A 20615-nucleotide genomic window follows, 5' to 3' on the forward strand; every position below is an offset into this window, starting at 1 on the left:
AGGAAAAAACCCAAAAAACAAAAGCCTCAAATCCCCACAAGAGAGGGTATATCCTGTCCCCCACGTGGCGGTGGCATCACTCACAGGCAGGTCAGGGCTAAACTGCCCACGGCCAACACCACCTCTATGCCTGCTGACTTCTGCTCACCCAGAACCCCGCCTCTGCAGGGTGCCAGGGCTCTCAGCCATGCCACGGCAGCCTGTAGCTGCTGGGTGGAAACTCAGGTGACAGCAAGAAAAGGGTGTGAACACGGGACCAGGCATAGGGCTGGGCTGGTGGTGGCAAATGCTCTCTCACGAGACATGCTCCACCAGCACCCCCCATCCCTGCCCCATGCCTCAACACCTCAGGCAAAAGGCACATGGGGAAAAGGAACATGGGACAAAGCCTTAACAAGATGTAATGACCCAGAGACCAAGGCCCCAGGGCCTCACACTACTCCATACTAACGTATCCCACCCGGGTCTACCCGCCCTGACTCCCTAACACCTGGGGCAGGGCTGCACTTCTCCCTTCCCCAACACTCTCTCCCTAGTGTCTCCAGGCCCTCAAGAAGTTCTCCCTAATAGTATATGGTAAACAGAGTCGCACTAACTCCATTTCTAAATGCTGGGGCCTGTGACCAAGAACAGTATCTCCAGTAGGTATTGTGGGAAAGAGAGCTTTTGGATAAAGGTTTTGATTCCTTGAGGGTAGATCCCTATTTTGTTAATGTTTTTAATCAAAGCTTGGTACTAAATAGATGTTTCCCCAATATTACTGGAGAGCCCAGTTCTTACTATCATCTTACACTGAGGTTTCTAGGGCACGGTAAAAAATGTCTCAAAATGAGGGACATATAAACTAAAACATTTTTAACTCATCAGATTCACAGAACAGTTACCAGTCTAATAACACCAAGCCTGAGTGAGGGCATGGAGGCACAGGCACTCTCCTACTTTGGGCAGGAGCCTATGTGAACGGCCATTCTGAAGGGCGACATCTACCCAAAAACTTGAGGGCCAGAAACACCTCCTGTAGGGAGCCAATCCTCACGTAAGTGGGGCAAATAGATATATGTGGCAGTATTCCCTAGAATCTGATTTATAAACACAAAAACTGGGATAAAAGTCCATCTCGTAAAGAAACTGCAAGATCTCTTTGCACTGATCAATACATAGCAATTAAAAAGAACAGAGAGTATCCATATATAATTGATTTTTTAAAGCCCGTTATAGTAGAGAAGCCCAACACACACACCACCTCATCCAGGTGGCCAAGGTCAACCTCATGGTGATAGGTCACATTGACAGTAGGTACCCTTAGTATGAGGGGATGAGAGGACACTTCAGCTCTCTGGTCTTCCTCCCCAAAACCCATAATCCCAGTCTAACCATGAGAAAATCATCAGGAAAAAAAAAAAAATTAAGGGAGTATCTGCATAAAACCTGAGCAGTGCTCCATAAAACTGTTGAGGTCACCAAGGACAGGGAAAGTCTGCGACGCTGTCACAGACTAGAGGCAGCGGAGGAGACTTGATGACTAAATGTGATGTGGTATCCTGCACAGGGACCCTGGACCAAGAGAGGAACACCTGGCAAAAACCTGGCGAAATCCCAAGACAGTGTTGAGTTTAGTTCATTAATGCTCATGGACTAATGCTGGTTCCTTAATTGTGGGATTCACCAAGGTGAGGTAGGGTATTGACAAGAGGGGAAACTGTTAAGAGGCGTATGGGAACTCTCCACACCATCCTGGCACTTTTCTATAAATCTAAAACTATTCTAAAAGAAAAAGTTTATTAAAGAGGTGCGCACACTCACCTCAAGGCAACAGAGATCCCTCTTTTTTTATTCAACTATCCTTGCTCTGTGGCTTGCTTCTCCCTGACCCACTGATCCCCCCTCCCTGGTTTATCCAGGTGCACCTAAACTTAGTGGGGAAAGGCCTGCAATGAGACACGCTGACCTGCTCACCGGAAGTTCCCTCTGGGGAAGGAAGCAGACTCAGCAACTCACAGTTATCACCTTCTATCTTGTCATTCTGTGTCGTTCTAACTTCTACAAGGAGCGTACATTCGTATATCACTTCCACGCTCAAAATCACTTGAAAAACAAAGATCATTCTGCTATAGGAAGACAGCCAAGATACATTAAATTGAAGAACCGCAAATTGCAAATCTGTGTTTAAAAAAAAAAAACAACAAAAACCAGAACAAGTCTGCTATGTATAGGGCGCACCTGCAAAGCTTACCTTTGGAAAGTAGGATGGAAGGAGGAAGAGTGGGAGGGGACTTGGTGTTCTTCTGTTTAAATGCTTTACCATGAGCATGCATTTTTAAAATAATCATCATCAAAATGATCATAAATCTTCAAAGTTCATTCCTCTCTTGCTCCATCTCTTTGACCCCCAAATCACACCCAAAGGAGCCCACATTTTGGATATCTGCTCCTAGGACAGGCCTCCCTTCCCCCCACAGCTTGGTGGTCACAGAGGGTGTGAGGTGGCCCCCGCCCTCACTCACACCATTGGCTGGAATGCTGGCATCACTATCTCTCTATGGATAAGGGTCTGTTCAATATTAACACTGCTCTCCACTGAGGTGTCCTGGAAGAGCCACATGACATGGTAACTGGTATCAATCCACAATGGCAGGAAAGTACAGCAAGATCCTAATGTGCCTTCTGAGTCATCTTTAAACTACGCAAGGTCTCTGCCTGCAGTAAGTATATTCTAATACTTTAAGTTAATACTTTCTCATTAATCAACCTATGACAGACCCCTGGATCCTCAACCTTGGTATCTAAAAATCTAATGCACTGGTCCAAAGCTGCTTCTCCTTGAAAAGGACACCAAAAACAAACAGAAACCCTGTAAGATATCTAGAGAGGGAAAACAGCACAATGAAGATGAAAAACCACTATTCCATGTTGCTTTTAAGATCAAGTGATTTAATTTCACTAACATTGATTTTTGCAGAGTGATTTAATTTTGCTAACACTGACTGAGCTTCTGTTTACTGGATGTTAACATCTGGGCAGCTAAAGCCGTCACCCACTGCACAGAGAAAGGAGGAGAATCAGCAGGCCATCTGAGGGGGTGTCCACACGCGGATGCTGATGAATGGAAGCATAGTGAGCTAAAAGGAAGCCCCTAAGATTAATCACGCTTTCCTTTTTAGGAACTGGATCTCTCAGAAAGTCTGATAAAACCTAGGCCCTTTGTCCAAAACAATACACTTACGAAGAGTTTGCGTGCTATTTCAAAAGGTCCTCAGAACCCCATCTACAAGCCTCCTGTAGTCATAGATCCCTCACCAACTATTCCCGAGCCATAAGCATCTGTGATATCATTCCACAGATGGAAAAACTGAGGTTTGGAGAGATTAGGTGCCTTTTTCAAAATTCTCCTATTAGCTAATGGCAGGGTGAGAAGGAGAGCTCCAGTCTCATGCTGCCAAGCAGAGATGTTTCCAAAAAACATGCAGCACACCCAGCAGAGGTTAGTGTCGACCCCTAATAAAAGGGTCATAACAGCATTTCTTTTTTTTTTTTTTTTTTTTTTTTTTTGAGACAGAGTCTTGCTTTGTTGTCCAGGCTAGAGTGAGTGCCGTGGTGTCAGCCTAGCTCACAGCAACCTCAAACTCCTGGGCTCAAGCAATCCTCTGCCTCAGCCTCCCGAGTAGCTGGGACTACAGGCATGCGCCACCATGCCCGACTAATTTTTTCTATATATATTAATTGGCCAATTAACTTCTTTTTATTTATAGTAGAGATGGGGTCTCGCTCTTGCTCAGGCTGGTTTCAAACTCCTGACCTCGAGCAATCCGCCCGCCTCGGCCTCCCAGAGCGCTAGGATTACAGGCGTGAGCCATCGCACCCAGCCATAATAGCATTTCTGTGTGTGCCAATGGTACGTACATGAAATAACACTGTGGGTGTGTCTGTCTCTCACACACACAGAGAAGTAACCATCCTTGTCATGAACAAAAGAGAGAGAGAGAGAAGTGCAAACTGCACTACTGATCACCATGAACTTGGGCCAGGGCTGGGATGCTTAATCCAAAACCGTAACTCTACCCGTAAAACGAGAATCCAGGTTCTGATGGGCCGAGAGCACACTGAGAAGCAACCGTGTCCTTCCTTAAATACCACGCAGGCATGCAGAGGCCCTCAACTGCTGGGACCCAAGCTCCCTGATCACTGTCTGCAGCCTCCCTTCCACCCTGCTAACCACAAAGCACCCACTGAAGTTCACGACCCAAAGCCTCCAGGTAGTGGCACCAGGTTCCCATTTCTACAGGCACTCAAGGCACACCACCAAACGGGCCGGCGATCACAAGGAGCTCTGCTTCCAGCTAAGAGATGAGTGACTTCCACCTTCCATCAGAGGCCAGAGATGGCAAAGACAAAATCCGAAGGCAAAAAGAGACAGCTCTACGGCTGGAAACTTTTAAGAACTTTCTTGCTTTGTCTGAACTTAACCACTATAAAATGACAACTGCGGGATGCTCTGGCATCCATACAGAGCCCTGGCTACCACTGCCACCACCTCTCCCCTGGTTACCACGCAGCACCTGGGGCGGTAGTTGGGAGTGCTGGGCCCCTATCTAACCCTCCATAATGCACCCCCACCCCCATTACCAAAGCAGACTTTCTAAGCCACAAATCTGACAGTACCCATTCTTTTGTTTTTAAGTCCTTCAAAGGTTCCCTGTGGCTCCCAGAGAAAGTCCAACCTCATTAACATGGCCTGTAAGGCCCTTGTTTGTGATCTGACCTGTGCCAACATCCCCAGTCTCAGCTCCTGGTGTCCTCCTCCAAGGACAACACTCAGAGGCACCTGAGGTTCCTAAACTCTAAGACACTGGGTACACATACATGCTTCCTAGCAGCTCCTTCTATCAAAACACCCATCCTTTCTATGCCAGACCTTTAAAACTCAACCTCAGTGCAGGCTCGACCCCTCAGTGCCACAGGATCCAGGCTACACTGTGTCCCCTTAAGTACAAGCACTCACTGGCCTCCTAGACTGTGATACCTCCCTCCCCGGCCCCCCTGGGCAGCCAGAACTACATAATATTTACTTTCTGTCTTTCACCAGGGGTCAACTGGCACAGGCCTGAGGAAGAGCTGGTACTCTGTAAACTAGGGGTCCTCAAACTTTTTAAACAGGGGGCCAGTTCACTGTCCCTCAGACTGCTGGAGGGCCGGACCATAGTTTAAAAAAAAAAAACGATGAACAAATTCCTATGCACACTCTACATATCTTATTTTGAAATAAAAAAAACAAACGGGCAAAAACACCCACATGTGGCCCGCGGGCTGTAGTTTGAGGACGCCTGCTAAACACTCAGCAACTGAAAGGCGAGTAAGAAATCTCTCTTCTCCTCCTCCCCACAAAACCCTTATGTTTTAACTCAGTTTATGCCCATAAGAAGTTGAATTACTTCATTGGTATTTGCTAAAACTCAAAATTTTCCTAAGTCAAAACCACACTGAGATACCACCTCATACCATTAGGATGGCTACTATTAAAACAATTTTAAAACAGCCAGAAAATAAATGCTGGCAAAGATGTGGAGAAATTAGAACCCTTGTGCAGTCTATATGGAAAACAGTATGGAAGTTCCTCAAAAAATTAAAAATAGAACTACCATATGATCTAGCAATTCCACTTCTGGGTATACACTCAAAAGAACTGAAATCAAGGACCTAAAGAGATATTTGTACATTCATGCTCACAGCAGCATGACTCACAATAGCCAAAGGGTGGAAGCAACCCAAGTGTCCGTCAGGAGATAAATGGACAAGCATTACAAACCATGTGGTAATGGATTCCACATTGCATAAATATGCTATATACATATTATTATTGTTGGAAATATTACTCAGCCTTAAAAATGAAGGAAACTGACACATGCCACAGCATGAATAAACCTTGAGCACATTATCCTAAGTAAAATAAGCCAGTCACAAAAGTACAAATACTATTTGATTCCACTTATATGAGACATCTAAAGTAGTCAAATCACAGGACGTGGAAAGGTGGTTGCCAGGAACTGCGAAAGAAGGGAATGGGGAGTTATTGTTTAAAAGATATGGAATTTCAGTTGCAGAAAATGAGAAAGTTCTGGAGATGGATGGTGGTGATGGTTGTACAACAATGTGAAGGTACTTAATGGCACTGAACTGTACACTTGAAAATGGTATACTTTATGTTTATATGTACTTCACCACAATTAAAAACTGTTTTAAAAGTACTCTCAATGGCTACCATCTGACACTGCTCTAAGGCAAAGATCAAAGTGGTTTTGGACACTGACAGCTGCCCCCAAATCCAAAGAGGCTGCAACTCCAAGGCTGGGTGATCAGGCTACCTGGGGTATGGGAGAGAGGGGTCACTGACAGCTGGGAACTGCTGCCAGCCCTGATCCAAATCTGAACACCGGAGCAGGCCAGCTCTTGCACACTCCTGTCCCATCTTCAAAAGGCATTTAGGGGAAGCAGCCTGGGGGCCCAGCCCACAGACGCATCTCTGAGCCAGTCTTCGAAAGAGGCCTGCGGCTGTGCCACTGGGAAGGCATCAAAGGGCAAAGTGGGGATCAGAGGAAGAGGTGCCCAGCTGGGTAACAGGGAGCAGAGCATTCTGCAGGAAGCTGAGGATGGAAACTCAAGGGGGAGCCAGTGCCCTGGATCCTCATTAACCCCCACACTAATCAACTCAAGTGGAAGTTGGGGCCTGTGCTCTTGCAAGTTACAGCCCCAGCCAGGACCCACAGGAGGCCAATCCTGGGGGTCCAAAGAACACAATGCACACCATCCAATGTGTCCATTTGCTTCCCAGAAATCCTGGTGATGTCACTACAGATTCAAACACAGAACTGTTATTTTTGAAGGCCAACAGTTCCAACCGAAAGGCTAAATGGAATTTTTGAAATGCTAGGAACCAATCTTCAGATTTTCAATGTAGTGAAACTCAATCCTCCAGTATATACTGGGTGGAATGGCAAAGAAACTGATAAAATAATAAAAAACTGGTTTCCATTTAGCTTTGTAATATGAGTTGGGCTCATAAAATTGATTTTCCTCATTACACTTGGCCTAAGATATTATTAAAATGAATTTGTAATTTTCAAATTATGTTAACAAATGGTACCCAATCACATATAGTATCTCAAGGCAAAAATCAAAGCTATGAAAAAATCAGTGCAGGGATGATCTCAAGTTTGGAGGATAAGAGGAAGAAGAAATTTACATATGGAGGCCATGGTATGGGGCCAAATACCTCAGAAAGCTTCCCAAACATTCTGAAGTTCAGGGAGACTACATAATTTGTCCCAAATCACAGTCACTAAATATGAGCTTTAGGTGGAATGCAAGCCCAGACTTCCCAAAGCCAAATCCCACACGAGCTCTCTCAGCACATGGAGGGTCTCCCCCTGGCTACAATTCTTCTACTCTCTAACTCATAGGATCCCAATGGCCAAATTTTGCTCCATTTGAAAAGGAAGGAAAGAACAGTCCCTGTCCTCATCTGGATATGCTTTAGTTATGTTTGTAAAACATTCAGAAAAGGCCATAAAAAGACCTTCATTGAGGGCTGTGCTAAGTATTAAGTATTATTCAATAAACCACAGAGTGGAGGTTGCCAACTGACGTCTAGCTATAACCTGGAAAGAGTACTGGCTGAATATTTTTTTTTCCTGTTTCAATTTCTAAGTATCATTTATATTCATCAGCCCCCCTTTCCCTCAAGTCCCCCATTAGAAAGCATAAAACAAAAAAACAGCTACAGTTGTAAGACACAACCAGAGTAGGTGACATATTACGATAAACAAGGATGACAATAAAACATTTTTCCAGCTGTGATAAACATATTTAAGATCTATCATAGAGGCTGTTGGAGCTAAAACTGAAAACTATGAAAATTACAAGTTGTTTATAACATAGAATTTATGTCTTAGAAGCTTTTATTTTTTAGGCAGAAGTTGTCTCACTAGGAGATCATTTCCTTACCTTTTTTAAAATTTGAACTTCTAAAGTTTGACATGTTGAGGCTGTCAACACATCTAAAGTGATTTAACAACTGGCTACAGAATGGGCAGCAAGTTAAACATGAACACCAGCACATGGTCCGGCTCAGAGGCCCAGCTGGTGAAGACAGTACTTCTTGGGGCAGCACTGTCAGCCTCCAGGGTGACCCCAAAAGAGCTAAATACCTGCCAGGTGGCCAGGACACTTGCATTCATCACATCTCAAACATTGTGAACAAGTAGTTCAATTAACAGCTGTCTGTCTCAGAGATCAGAAGTAAAAAATTAAGAGGAATGGTGAATTATGTCTAGATTTCCAAATATCCATGCCTTCATGCCATTTCTTGGCTTCTGAAACCATCTGGCTTCTATATAAAGGCTTCCTTTCCCAACTTAAAAAAAAAAAAAAAAAAAGTTAAACAATAAACCTTGCCATCCAACTGTGACTGATGAGATGTGGTTGTGAAATTGGCTTGTCAGATGCACTTACATAAGAGGATACCCACTTGATTGCAATTCGTGACATCCCTAACGTCTTAAAAACTTCAAGAGACAACAATTTCCTCAATAAACAAAACTATTGTGTATTTCACTATGCTGAGCAAAGATTACCTCATCCCTTAAAAAACCAACGGCTATAAACAAGTTGTAACACAACTGGGCAATGCCTACACATGTCCAAGTCCCTTTGCAGAACACAGGAGAGACTTCCCAGCAACTTCCCTGCCTTCCGAGCAGGAACAGCCCCCAAATATGGAACTAAAGGAGATTGAACAGAATTGGAAAACATCAGATTGTGAAAGACTAAGTCTGCTTAAACAGAACATTTTACTTTTTGAACCTTAAAATAAATAGGCAGACCACTTGTGGAATCACTGAGGTGTATCCTTGAATAGGCACAGTACCTCCTAAGTCACACATACAAACTAGTCAGACGTCTTCTAAAACCCTTGTGATATCAACCCAATTTGCACCTGTTTTAACAAACACCTACTGTGCACCAGGCACTCTGTCAGATCCTAGGGAAACAAAGAATATGTTCCCTGCTCTTAAAGAATCCCTATAACAACAGAGAGGGAGAGAAACCCATCATGCCAGTACCATGTGATCAGTATCTCTAGCACTGGATATTAGATATTACTGGTAGGTAGCGAGGAATCAACTCTGGGGAGAGAAGTGCTGCTCAGGATCAGAGCCTACACTGAGTAAAATGCATAGCAAGAAAAGTTAAGCATAACCACTTATTTGGAAACCCCAAATAAGACATTAAACATAAATTTAAAAAGCAACAAAAATATTAGTGTCTGCATCCCTAAGGAAAAGGTAAAAATGTAGATAAGCTCTTCAATTAAACCTCTAACATTTCTGAATCAACTGCAGTATTTAAAGAGAAAGACTCCTCTTATAATTACATGTGACACTTTTCCCTATGAAAACATAATCGAAGAGCACAGATACGCTTCTTCAATGTGAAGGTTGGTCTCTATGGGCCCTAAATGGAACGCACTAGCTCATCTAACAGGAATACCCTAAGCAAACGTAGGAAGGTAGTCATCTTTGTCCTGGTACATCTCTAGCTCCTCCTAGAAAACAATTCAGATAACCTTAGGGGATGAAAGATGGTATGATTTGGGAGATGAAAGTCACTCAAAACCGTATCAAACACCATCACCACTGAATGCTCCCTACGGCCAAATGACAGTGGAGGCCCAGAGTTTCAAGGTTCAGGCCTGCTATACTCATCCACCCTGACATTCATTTATCAATCCTGCCCCTGGCAAGACCCTGCACCTGAGGACCTGAGGGTGGTGAACTCCTTCCTAATCACTCTCCACCCTACACAGAAAATCACTAAGCTCAAAAGAGTTCAAGGCTCCATCAAAATTCCAAATTGATTTCACATAATCCAATAGAAATCACAGCATCCTGCCTCCCCACCCGTCCTGAATAATGACAATCTCCTTGTGGCCACATATACCAAACAATAATTCAGATATCAGAGACAGACTCCAAATTTAAGTACTGACCAAAGGTACATCTAAAGCAGAGATATGAATAGAATTTTCAAATTAAACCCACTAATTGAGCCAGACTAACATTTACCAATACACAGAGTGAGACCCCATGGAGGTGAAAGACATGTCACAGCACCTCCAAGAATAGCCCTGAGGTCGAAGCATGAGCCCCTAACAGGGATCTGAGCACCCCACACATAGAACTATCCCAGGGCGGTGGGGTCTCCTGCCACCCATGTAGCCAGTACACTATCCACGCTGCCTTCCATGGCTCACATATCCAGAAAATTACAGATAAATGAAACGAGAGGCAAACAAAACAGAGATAGAGCATCTTTCCTCAGGAGCTCTCAATCTATCAGCAAAGCAGACCTGTGAAGAGACATAAGCAAGGTACTATGGAGGCTTAAAGAAGAAAGCAGTCATGTGTCACTCAATGGGATATGTTCTAAGAAATGCACCATCAGGCAATTTTGTCTTTGTGTAAACTGTACTTACACAACCTAGATGGTATAGCCTGCTACACACCTGGCCATACAGTATCACCTAGTCTACAAACATGTACAGCATGTTACTGTATGTTACTGTGTTGAATACTTAGGCAACTGTAACATGGTAAGTGTCTGTATACCTAAACATGCAAAAAGTATAATAAAAATATAATATAAAAGATTTTTTAAATGGTACAACTGTACAGGACACTTACCATAAATGGAGCTTGCAGGACTGGAAGTTGTTCTGGGTGAGTCAGTGAATGAGTAGTGAATGAATGTGAAGGCCTAGCACATTACTGGACACTGCTGTAGACTTTATAAACACTATGAACTTAGGCTACACTAAATTTATAAAAAAAAAAAAAAAAATTTTCTTTCTTCCATAATAAATTAACCTTATCTTACTATAACATTTTTACTTTATACTTTAACTTTTTGACTATTTCGTAACAACGCTTAGTTTAAAACACAAACACACTGTACAGCTATTACAGAAATATTTACTTTCTTTGTATCTTTAAGTTTTATTTTTAAAACTTTTTTTTAACTTTTTTGTTAAAAACTAAGGCAGAAACACACACGTTAGCATAGGCCTACACAGTCCTAATCAATACCACTGTCTTCCACCTACACATCTTGTTTCACTGGAAGGTCTTCAGGGGCAATAAATAACAAGCATGGAACTGTCCTTTCCTATGATAACACTGCCTTCCTCTGGATACCTCCTCTGAAGGACCTGCCTGGGGCTATTTTATAGTTAACTTTTTTTAAAATATAAGTAGAAGGAGTATACTCTAAAATAACAATAAAAGGTATAGTACAGTAACTATTAATACATAAGCCAGTAACAGTCATTTATTATCGTGTATTGCATACTGTACATAATTGTGTGTGCTATACTTTTATATGACTGACAGTGCAATAGGCTTGCTCACACCAGCATCACTACAAACATAGAACACGCTGCACGACTACAGCTACGATGTCCCTAGATGACAGGAATTTTTCAGCTCCATTATAATCTTCTGGGATCACTGTTATGTATGCGGTCCATCACTGACCAAAACATCGTTACACAGCATGTGACTGCAATTAACTCTGGATCAGGGTGGAGGCCCAAAGCCAGAGAAGCTCTGGCAGGTCTAATCAAAAATAAAGGAGAAAAGCAACTAAAAAAAAAAAATCTGAAAAAACAGATACAGAGGAACTAACACCATAAAGAAAATACTACATAAAACTGAGCTATAATTTTTAATTGACTTGTTGAAAATTATTAAATTACCAAAATTGATTCAAAAAAAGAACCAGAAACTGGAACAGACTGATACCCATGGAGGAATTTTTTAAAAGTTGTCACAGAACTATCCACATTTTTTAAAGTGTCAGCCCCCAAGCATTTAACAAGTGAATTCTTTCAAACCTTCAAAGGACAGTTTATTGTCACACTATAAAAACCGCTACAGAGAAGAAGGTAAAAAAAGAAAACCATTAATTGATTTTACAAAGCCAACAGAAACCTGATAGCAAAAACTAGAAATGATTACATATAAAGAGAACTGTAAAGTTATCTTGCTTAAAATAAGAGATATAAAAATCTAAATATAATGTTAGCAAATTGAATTTAATGGGAAATTTAAACAGTCACTCACAACCGAAAATAGTTTAACCCAGGAATTTGAGGAGGGATTACTACTAGGTGATCTATTCCTACATCACATTAATAGGTACAACAACAACATCTGAATCTAAACCGATGCCAAAATGACATATGATGACATTCAACACCCATCCCTAATAAATCACCCATGAAAACTAGGCAAATAATTCTTCAACATGATGAAAATCTCTCTTGAGCCAAAAAGATATCATACATATTGACAAATATTAGAGGCATTACCATTAATATAGACGAAAAAGGACACATATGCCCATAATCAATATTTAACACAATTCTGAATGTACCAGCCAATGCAATAAAAACATGTGGCCCACCCTGCCTGGCTGACCCAACTGCCTTGTCACACCCACTAGCCACGCCCAATTCCACCTTCCACCTTCTAGCCAATGGCTATGGGACTCAGTTCTGGCCAACGAGAAGGATCAGCAAATAGCTGATCAGGGTTTGCTGGCAGGTAACTCTGCCTTTTTGCCTTTTGTTTTTATCCCTTCTGACTTCTTCCTCCCTAAAACACAGATGTAATGGCTGGAAGTATAGGGACCATCTTGTGACCAAGAGGAAAAAAGCACATGCTAAAGATGGAGAAACAGAAGCCAGGAGTCTAGTCCTCCATGTCCTCTTTGAGCATCTTGCGGTAGCCACATACCACTTCCCTATAGATTGAACTTGAGAAAAATCAGCCTCTGAGTGCTTAAGCCTTTACTAGGCAGGTTTCCTGTCACTTTCAGCCATTGGTAGTTCTAAATGACACACACCTGAAACTGAGTAAAGTGTTATGTACTGGGAAAAATAGAGACAAAATTATCCTTATTTGTCATCAATGATTCTCTGCACAGAAAAATCAGGGAAAAAAAATCAACTGAAAAACTAATACGACAAGAGCAATCAGTAAATTGGGTTGATACAAGGTAAGTATACAAAATACCATACCTTTCCTCACACACACAAGCAATAATCATTTAAAAAATTCAATGGAGAATAAAGATTCCTTCCACATTAGCAAGGAAGTGTTAATTACCTAGAAAAAAACCCAAAAGGAAGAGTATAAGACCTTCATGACCTTCTATGATTTCTTAATAGATAAAAGTTGAATAAATGGAGAAGCATGAAATGTCCTTGAATGAGTAGTTCAAATATTTAGAAATATTATTCTCTCCCAAGTTGATTTATTAACAATCCCAATAAAAATTCAGTGGATTTTTTTTTTCTTTTGGTAGGGTGGCAGGGAAGATGTGCAAAAACAAAACAAAACACATGTACACACAAACGAGTTCATCTGAAACAATATTTCTTCAAAAAAATGTTTACCTGAGTGGAGATTCTTCCTAGAAGATGTTAACATGTACACAAACAGCAGGCAGATCAGTGGCAAAAGATGCTTTTAAATAGAGCCTCTAATATAAAAGAAAAAAATAGCACAGTGTAGGAAAACAGAATTATCAACAGAAGGAGGTATCTCACTTTATTTAAATATAAATTCTAGAAGTCTTATAGAATAAAAATTTAAAACTAAAAATCAATATACATGATTTAACTTAACTGATTTTGACATAAATAAAATCTTTCTAAGAGAATTAAAGATCATAATGAAGAGAGTGCTATTCTATGTTAAACAGAAACACTATATCTCAAGAAGTTAAAAATTTTACATTTTTAAAAAATAAAACAACTGCAAATCAGGAGAAATATTCACAACACAGAGAACACAAGGTAAACATCTTTATAACAGAGTCTATATAAGTCTATAAGAATGCAGTGATCACTCAACAAAAAATGGGAAAAAAGAAAAATGAAAATGGCACCAATAATTTAAAAAGGAAATTAAAATAGTGAGATACAGTTTATTTAAATGCTAAAACTGCAAAGCTCAATTTAGTTTTCATTACTGGCGAAGAGTATGGACGACAGGCATTGCTTCTGGAAGCCTAAACTGGGAGTTTTCTGAAAATATTTTGGCAATATTTATCTAAGATCATAAGCATGCACACTTATAAAATTCCTAGTGTTCCAACTTCCCATTTTAGGACTCTAACCCTGAGAATTAACAAGAGTAGCATATCAATGATAGTACACAATGATTCTATCATATTATTTTAAATGGCAAAAATTATAAAATGCTTAAAGTTATAGAATTTTAATTTTAATTTCATTGAAGACCATATTCCAGATAATAAAGATATAACAGGCAAAAATTCACAATGTGCTGCTAAATGGGAAAATGAAGATAAAAATTATATGTCTATACTGTGTAGTATAATGCTAACTTTATTTTTTAGAATATATAGATACACACATAAGCATAGGAGGGAAAAAAGACCTCAGGAAAACACAGCAAATATTAACAATGGTTACCTTGAGATTGAGTAAAGATAATTTTATTTTCCTTTTTTCCTAACTATATTTTCTAATTTTCCCCTAATAACCATTTATTACCATTATAATATGAAAAAGTCAACAAACATAAAATAATTATAGTATAAGGTAGTAGGCAAATTTGTCCTTAATTAAAAGTTCACTGTTCATCATAGCCCCACATTATCTTTAAACAGGTCAAATATATGAAATTGATACAGTACCATGTGCACACGACTGTTGCATCAACGATCAGAGCTATCTGAACCCACTCTGCAGACCTCATAGGCAAGAAGCAATGGGCTCTTCCAGGAGGGAAGTCACTGAGGGTAGGAGGAAGCCTAGGGTTATGATGTTGACTGTGATCTTAGGACTCCCAGGGCCTCATTCCTTTAATTTACATTTACATGTTGGGGTACCAGGATCCAACAGTGAGCACAGTCCTTCCTTTCACAGAGCTTACAGTTTCTCCTTCCAAAACGTGAAGTTAAAGCAGTCAGGACCATTGTAGTTTTTTGCCTTATTGGCATGTTTAATTACGATTTAATAACAAATTCTGTTTGGATGTGACAATCAGAATTCCCTTTACAGTAAGTACTTTAAAACATGTCTAAAACCCACTTTCCCCAAAAGCTGAGACTTTATCCTTATCACCTTTTTGTTTGGTTTGCAATTTTTTTTTTTTTTTTTTTTTACAGTAACAGGGTCTTGCTCTGTTGCTCAGGCTGGAGTGCAGTGGTGCAATCACAGCTCGCTGTGGCTTCGAATTCCTGGGCTCAAGCAATCCTCCTGTCTAGCCTCCAAAGTACCTAGGACTACAGGTACGGGCCACCATGGGCTCAAGTGATCCTCCTGTCTCAACTCTGGAGTACCTAGGACTACAGGCGTGCATCACCATGCCTGGCTAATTTTTTTTTGAGATGGAGTCTCACCATGTGGCCCAGGCTAGTCTCGAACTACTGGGCTCTCGGGATCCCCCTGCCTTGGCCTCCCAAAGTGCTGGGATTACAGGCGGGAGCCACCACACCCAGCCTAATTATTACTATTGAACATGCAGATTTTCTATAACCTGTGGATAGCATTAACATTTCAACTACTCAGATGCCACCACTAACTCACTCTGCCAATTCTACTCATCTAAGCCCTCAAGATAGCCTTCACTAGACAGGATAAACATGGCTGTACATTTTTTCCAAATATTTTTTAGGAAAATTACAATCACAATGGAAAGTTCCCTGGATAAGGAGAAAAAGGAGCCCATTAGATTTCCAGAAAGAAAAAGATGCTGGCCTCAAACATGCAAATACAAAACACAGAGCCTGACAGAGAAGAAGGTGCTTATCAGGTGTTTGCACAACTATTTCGCAGAATGAACAACGGCCTTTAAAAAAACTGTTGCCCATGTGCTAATTCAGAGCACCTAGCTTCCAAGAACTCTATACCATCAGCAGAAATTAAAGAGAGATTTCTGTCTGCCAAAAGGTGACAAGGCCAGGGGTGCGACTGCAGAGGATGTATCCACAATGGAGGAATCCAATGTCACTGCCTCATTCACTACAAACACAGGTGTTTTTGAAGATGATCTGCAAGGCTACTAAAAAAAAGTTAAAGGTGTTTCTGCTTTTAAAAAGAAGAAAAAGCTAACAAGTCACCACCCAGGGATTTGAGTTTTTTCCCCCAATTTCTATTGTTCAGAGAGCCCCCAAAAAGACTACACTAAGAGAGCTGTTATTCTCCCACCAGACAGGCAATTGAGGAAAGACAAAACAGAAGGAGAAGATCATCTCCTATTTACTGTACATGTTCCAATCGGCCTCTGAGAGGAGGAGTGTGCAAACAAGAGTCCTCCAGAAAATGGCTGTTCTATCAATCAACCACATAGCGTAATGATACATGCAATGTAACTGGCACACCAGCATATCAAATAACTATATAGTATAAAGTCATGTATGCTCCAAAAGGACCCCACAATAACCCCAGAGAAGAAAGCAACAGTACTTCAAGATGCTCCTAGCTGACAATGCAGGCCAGTGTCTTTGAAGGCTAACTAACCAAGCCACACAATGGAAACTGAACATTAGGAATCCCACCCGGAAATATTTGTGTTAATCCTCACAAAGTCCTTGACAAAGTATCATCACTTATCCTGCTTTGACTCTTTAGCCACCTATATATTTGGGGCAGGGGGCAGGGGATCCATTCACCACAGATGACACGATTCTGGGACCAAAATTAGTTAAGCCAAATCATACCCACTCAAGTGGCCAAAATATCATCATCCCATAAAGCTTAAAAGGTTTTTGTATTTCTCAAAATGGTATGACTTTTATCACAAATGAGATCAGTATTTTCAAATAGGGAGAAATAAAATGTGTAGCATGGAAACATTTGAACTTTAGGCACTTTTGCTGATCCACACATTTATTTAAATGAAAATGCTAGTGGGAAAATATGAAGCTGGCTATTCTATCATTTTCTTGATTACTTTGGATCTATCTCCCTTGTTGCAGGAATCGTAAATATCCCCAATTCTTTTATAGTCACAAAATGTAATTTGTGCCCAAATATGTCTTTTAAAAATAAACATTAAACATTTGATGGAAACAATTGGCATTGTGGAAAACGTCTATGTGCCCTGGCTAAGCAACTCACTATTGCTTAGATTATATTCACATATTCACACCATAAAGCTCAGAAAGAACTTAAAATATAGCCTCTGCACTTCTGTGCTGATTAAGCTGAACTTCTTTAAACTTATCGCCTTCATACAGCCTGTCCAAACAAAAAGATCTCAAGAATTCCTTTGAAATAGCCAAACAAGAGGCTAAACTTGCAAAGCTATTTTTCAGAGCTCAATAGTACAACAACAGGAAGTAGAACTTCTGGAATAGGGACTTTGCTATTTATTTTTTCTTTCAATGGCTGCTTTTAAACGAGAGAGAAAAAAAAGTCTACAGGCATTACAAATCCTGGAAGCTATGAATCAGGAAGAGGGAAATGGCTGATCCTGAAATGGCCAGCCTGAAATCCTGGCTCTTTTATGTAGTCAAGTCTCCAAGGCCAGGAATTTCAGAAATCTGAGGCATTTTGCATTATTTTCTGAATCTTAAAAGAGCTAAGACTTGAGAGAGAAGGGCCAGGTTAAATTAATCAGTAAGTAAGCCCCCAGCCTCTGGCTTCATGCCCTCCTCCACCACACAAACCTTGCCCCCATAATTAAAACTCAGCTGGAACTTGCTCCTTACAAATGGGGTTTTGTTTACAATGCTGCTAAGGAGAGGGGGGCAAGAGCTCATGGCTTCTAGACAGAGCCTGCCCCAGCTTCAGCTTCCTCATTCCTCCTCAATGTTGAACCTGGAATGGATTCAAGGACCTAAACATTTCATATTTCCAAACACCCTATCATTAATTTAAAACCATGGTAACGTTTGTTTTCAGGAAAGATCACACCTGATAGATTTTTGCTACTACTGAGTGAAATGCAAAGACCCATGCAACAAAACTGCACGAATGCCTTCAGACCTGCAGATTTGGAGGCGGCCTATGCTCTTATTTTAACTTACCTGCTTCAAATGGAGCCCTAGCAACAAACAGAGCTGGGCTCAAATGCAAAGACTGTACTTGTATCAATGCAAGAAACCCAGTAACAGCCAGCACATGGGAAAGAAAGTCTACCCTGCTGATCAAGGGAAAAGCAAGCACTGTTATGTTTCCAAAAAGTAGTAACAACTCACTCGAAAATGTCTTCCTATTCCAAAGTCCTAAGGGTCCCTACATCAGGAAGCTACTGGACCTTGTAATATATTCCCAATTATTTTCTACAGCAATCAAACATACCACTCCTATCAGCAGGTCATGTTAGATGACAGATTTAAAAATATATTTTGGCCAGGCACAGTGGCTCACACCTGTAATCTTAGCACTCTGGGAGGCCAAGACTGGAGGATCCCTTAAGGTCAGGAATTCCAGACCACCATGAGCAAGAGCAAGACCCTGACTCTACAAAAAAAAAAAAAAAAGAAAGAAAAATTAGCTGGGAGTGGTGGTGCACGCCTGTAGTCCCAGCTACTCAAAAGGCTAAAGTAGGAGGCTCTCCTGAGCCTAGGAGATTGAGGTTGCAGTGAGCTATGACTGATGATGCCACTGCACTCTGAGGAGAAATGCAAAGGAAAAAAAAAAATGAAGAAAAAAAGTCCCTTGTACTTACTTCTCTATTGTAATAATTTGGGAGGCCTTTTCCTGGCGTCCTACTAAGTGAATCTGCCATAATCAAATGGAGTCAAATACAACTTGAATATGCAAAAGCTCAGATACGTGAGGGAGGTGCCACTCAGGACCCCTGGGACCAGCATTCTCTCCATCTCCTCCACTAGACATTCACTACTACCTTCCCAAGAAGGCTCCGCACTACTCACAAAGACCCGATAGCCTCCAGAGTGCTGCTTTAACTTAGTACAACTACGATCACCAGTCTCTAACAGACGTTTGCTCTCAAGAACCAACCAAATCCCTTAGCCTGGCCTCAGGACCCCCAAAACCATCCCCAATTTGCCCCCATGTTCATCCCCCACTACTACCTACACAAACTTTCCCCCTCCAGCTGCCTCACTTTGAGCCCCATCCCACAATTTTAAAGGCTCGACCTCAAGACCACCACCAAGTCCAGTAAAGTCCCTCCGATCCTCCAAGCATCTCCTTCATGAGGCCTCCAGGATCCCCACGAGCAAAACGATCTCTTCCTCACTTTCCAGGGCCCTTTCCCACCATGCTCATTCTATTCTCATTTGTAAAAGTGTCTGGTCCTATTCTTGCAGCTGTGCACACCTCATCTTCTCAACAACAACATAGGCTTTTTAGAACAGGGCTGCACTTTGCACACCTTACATACCTCCCGCAGGTCCCAACCCAAACATCCACACACTCCAATCTGTCTCCCTCTCCAATTCCTACAAATCGATTCTCCCTACCCAGCTCAGCTCAGCATCCCCCCAGCCCTGATCTGCCTCATCTGCCTCCTCTGTTCTGCAGTAAAAGCAACACCAAAACACCCCCTCTGCTGCCCACTGTGACCAAATCCAAGTGGCATTCTCCGCCCATGCTCTTATTGGAGTCCTGGGTAGGCCTGGCATCTACCAAGAGCCAGAACACCCCTCCGAGCCTCGTGTGGCTTCCTCACCAGGCAGTCAACTCAGACTCAGCGCTCGAAGCTGGGACACTGAGCTGGCTGCACAGCCAAAAGGCAGACACTGCTCAGTTTCCATACCTAACTAACAAGGCTGCCCAAAGAACTGAGGGACAGTGGGTATATATGTTTCACCCAATGTCCTAATGGGAGTCAGTGGCCAGTTCCCAAGCTCAGAAGCAGAGGGTCCCAATGTTCCCACTCAGTGCCCTGCCCCTGCCAGGCTCTGCCCAGATATCTAACCCTCAACTTTTCTCTGTCCATCAGTCTATCAGAATTCACAGAGGCCAGTGCATAAGACCCTCAGGGCAACTTTCTAACAAAACCAGGGAAAAGGCATACTAGCCTTCAATTCAAAGCCCAGGATGGCAGGAAAGGGTCACTAATTCTGCAAAAGTAACTGGCATGCATTCAAACAGGCAGTTGGGGTGGAATTGAGGAAACAAAAGGGGGAGAAAAACCTCACATGGGTTTGTGTCCCCTTCCCTTAAACACACTGTGTTTTCAAGCAGCAGAGGTTCCAAGATGCATGTTAACCTTACAGGTTACAGATCAGGAGACAGAAGGGGCTAACCGGGTCTTCAAGAAGCCCAACCCGCACACGCAGTGATCCAAACAGGTGGAAACCTTAAGCTTGTCTCATCTGTCTCTAAACTGCTCACGGGATTAACTGGAAGGCTTGATCGATACTGATTTTACCATCATGGGAGTGACTCACCATGAAATTCTACCCAGCTTAAAGCTCAGCTGTGAACAGAAACAAAACAACATAATAGCAGGGTCAGATTTAAAATAGCAAGTATGACTGGTAAACAGTTAATGCTTATAAACAATTAACAATCACCTCCCAGCCTTCTGGATTTGCTGGGAGAGGAAGAA

At 41.7% G+C, this 20615-nt stretch overlaps 1 protein-coding gene across 3 annotated transcripts in view; it reads right to left on the minus strand.

Moving 5' to 3' along the window:
- IGF1R (insulin like growth factor 1 receptor) overlaps nucleotides 1-20615 on the minus strand; it is a 291232-nt gene that overhangs the window by 250327 nt on the left and 20290 nt on the right. Inside the window, exon 1 of one of the 3 annotated variants that reach the window (XM_076004800.1) lies at nucleotides 13511-19104. The exons of the other annotated variants lie outside the window; for them this stretch is intronic. Within the exon in view, the coding sequence (XP_075860915.1) occupies nucleotides 13511-13544 (34 nt within the window). The 5' untranslated portion in view covers nucleotides 13545-19104. Of the gene's footprint in view, nucleotides 1-13510; nucleotides 19105-20615 lie in introns of those variants that run through there. 3 annotated transcript variants of the gene reach the window in all.

Source organism: Microcebus murinus, chromosome 7, assembly GCF_040939455.1.
Source record: "Microcebus murinus isolate Inina chromosome 7, M.murinus_Inina_mat1.0, whole genome shotgun sequence".
NCBI lineage: Eukaryota > Metazoa > Chordata > Mammalia > Primates > Cheirogaleidae > Microcebus > Microcebus murinus.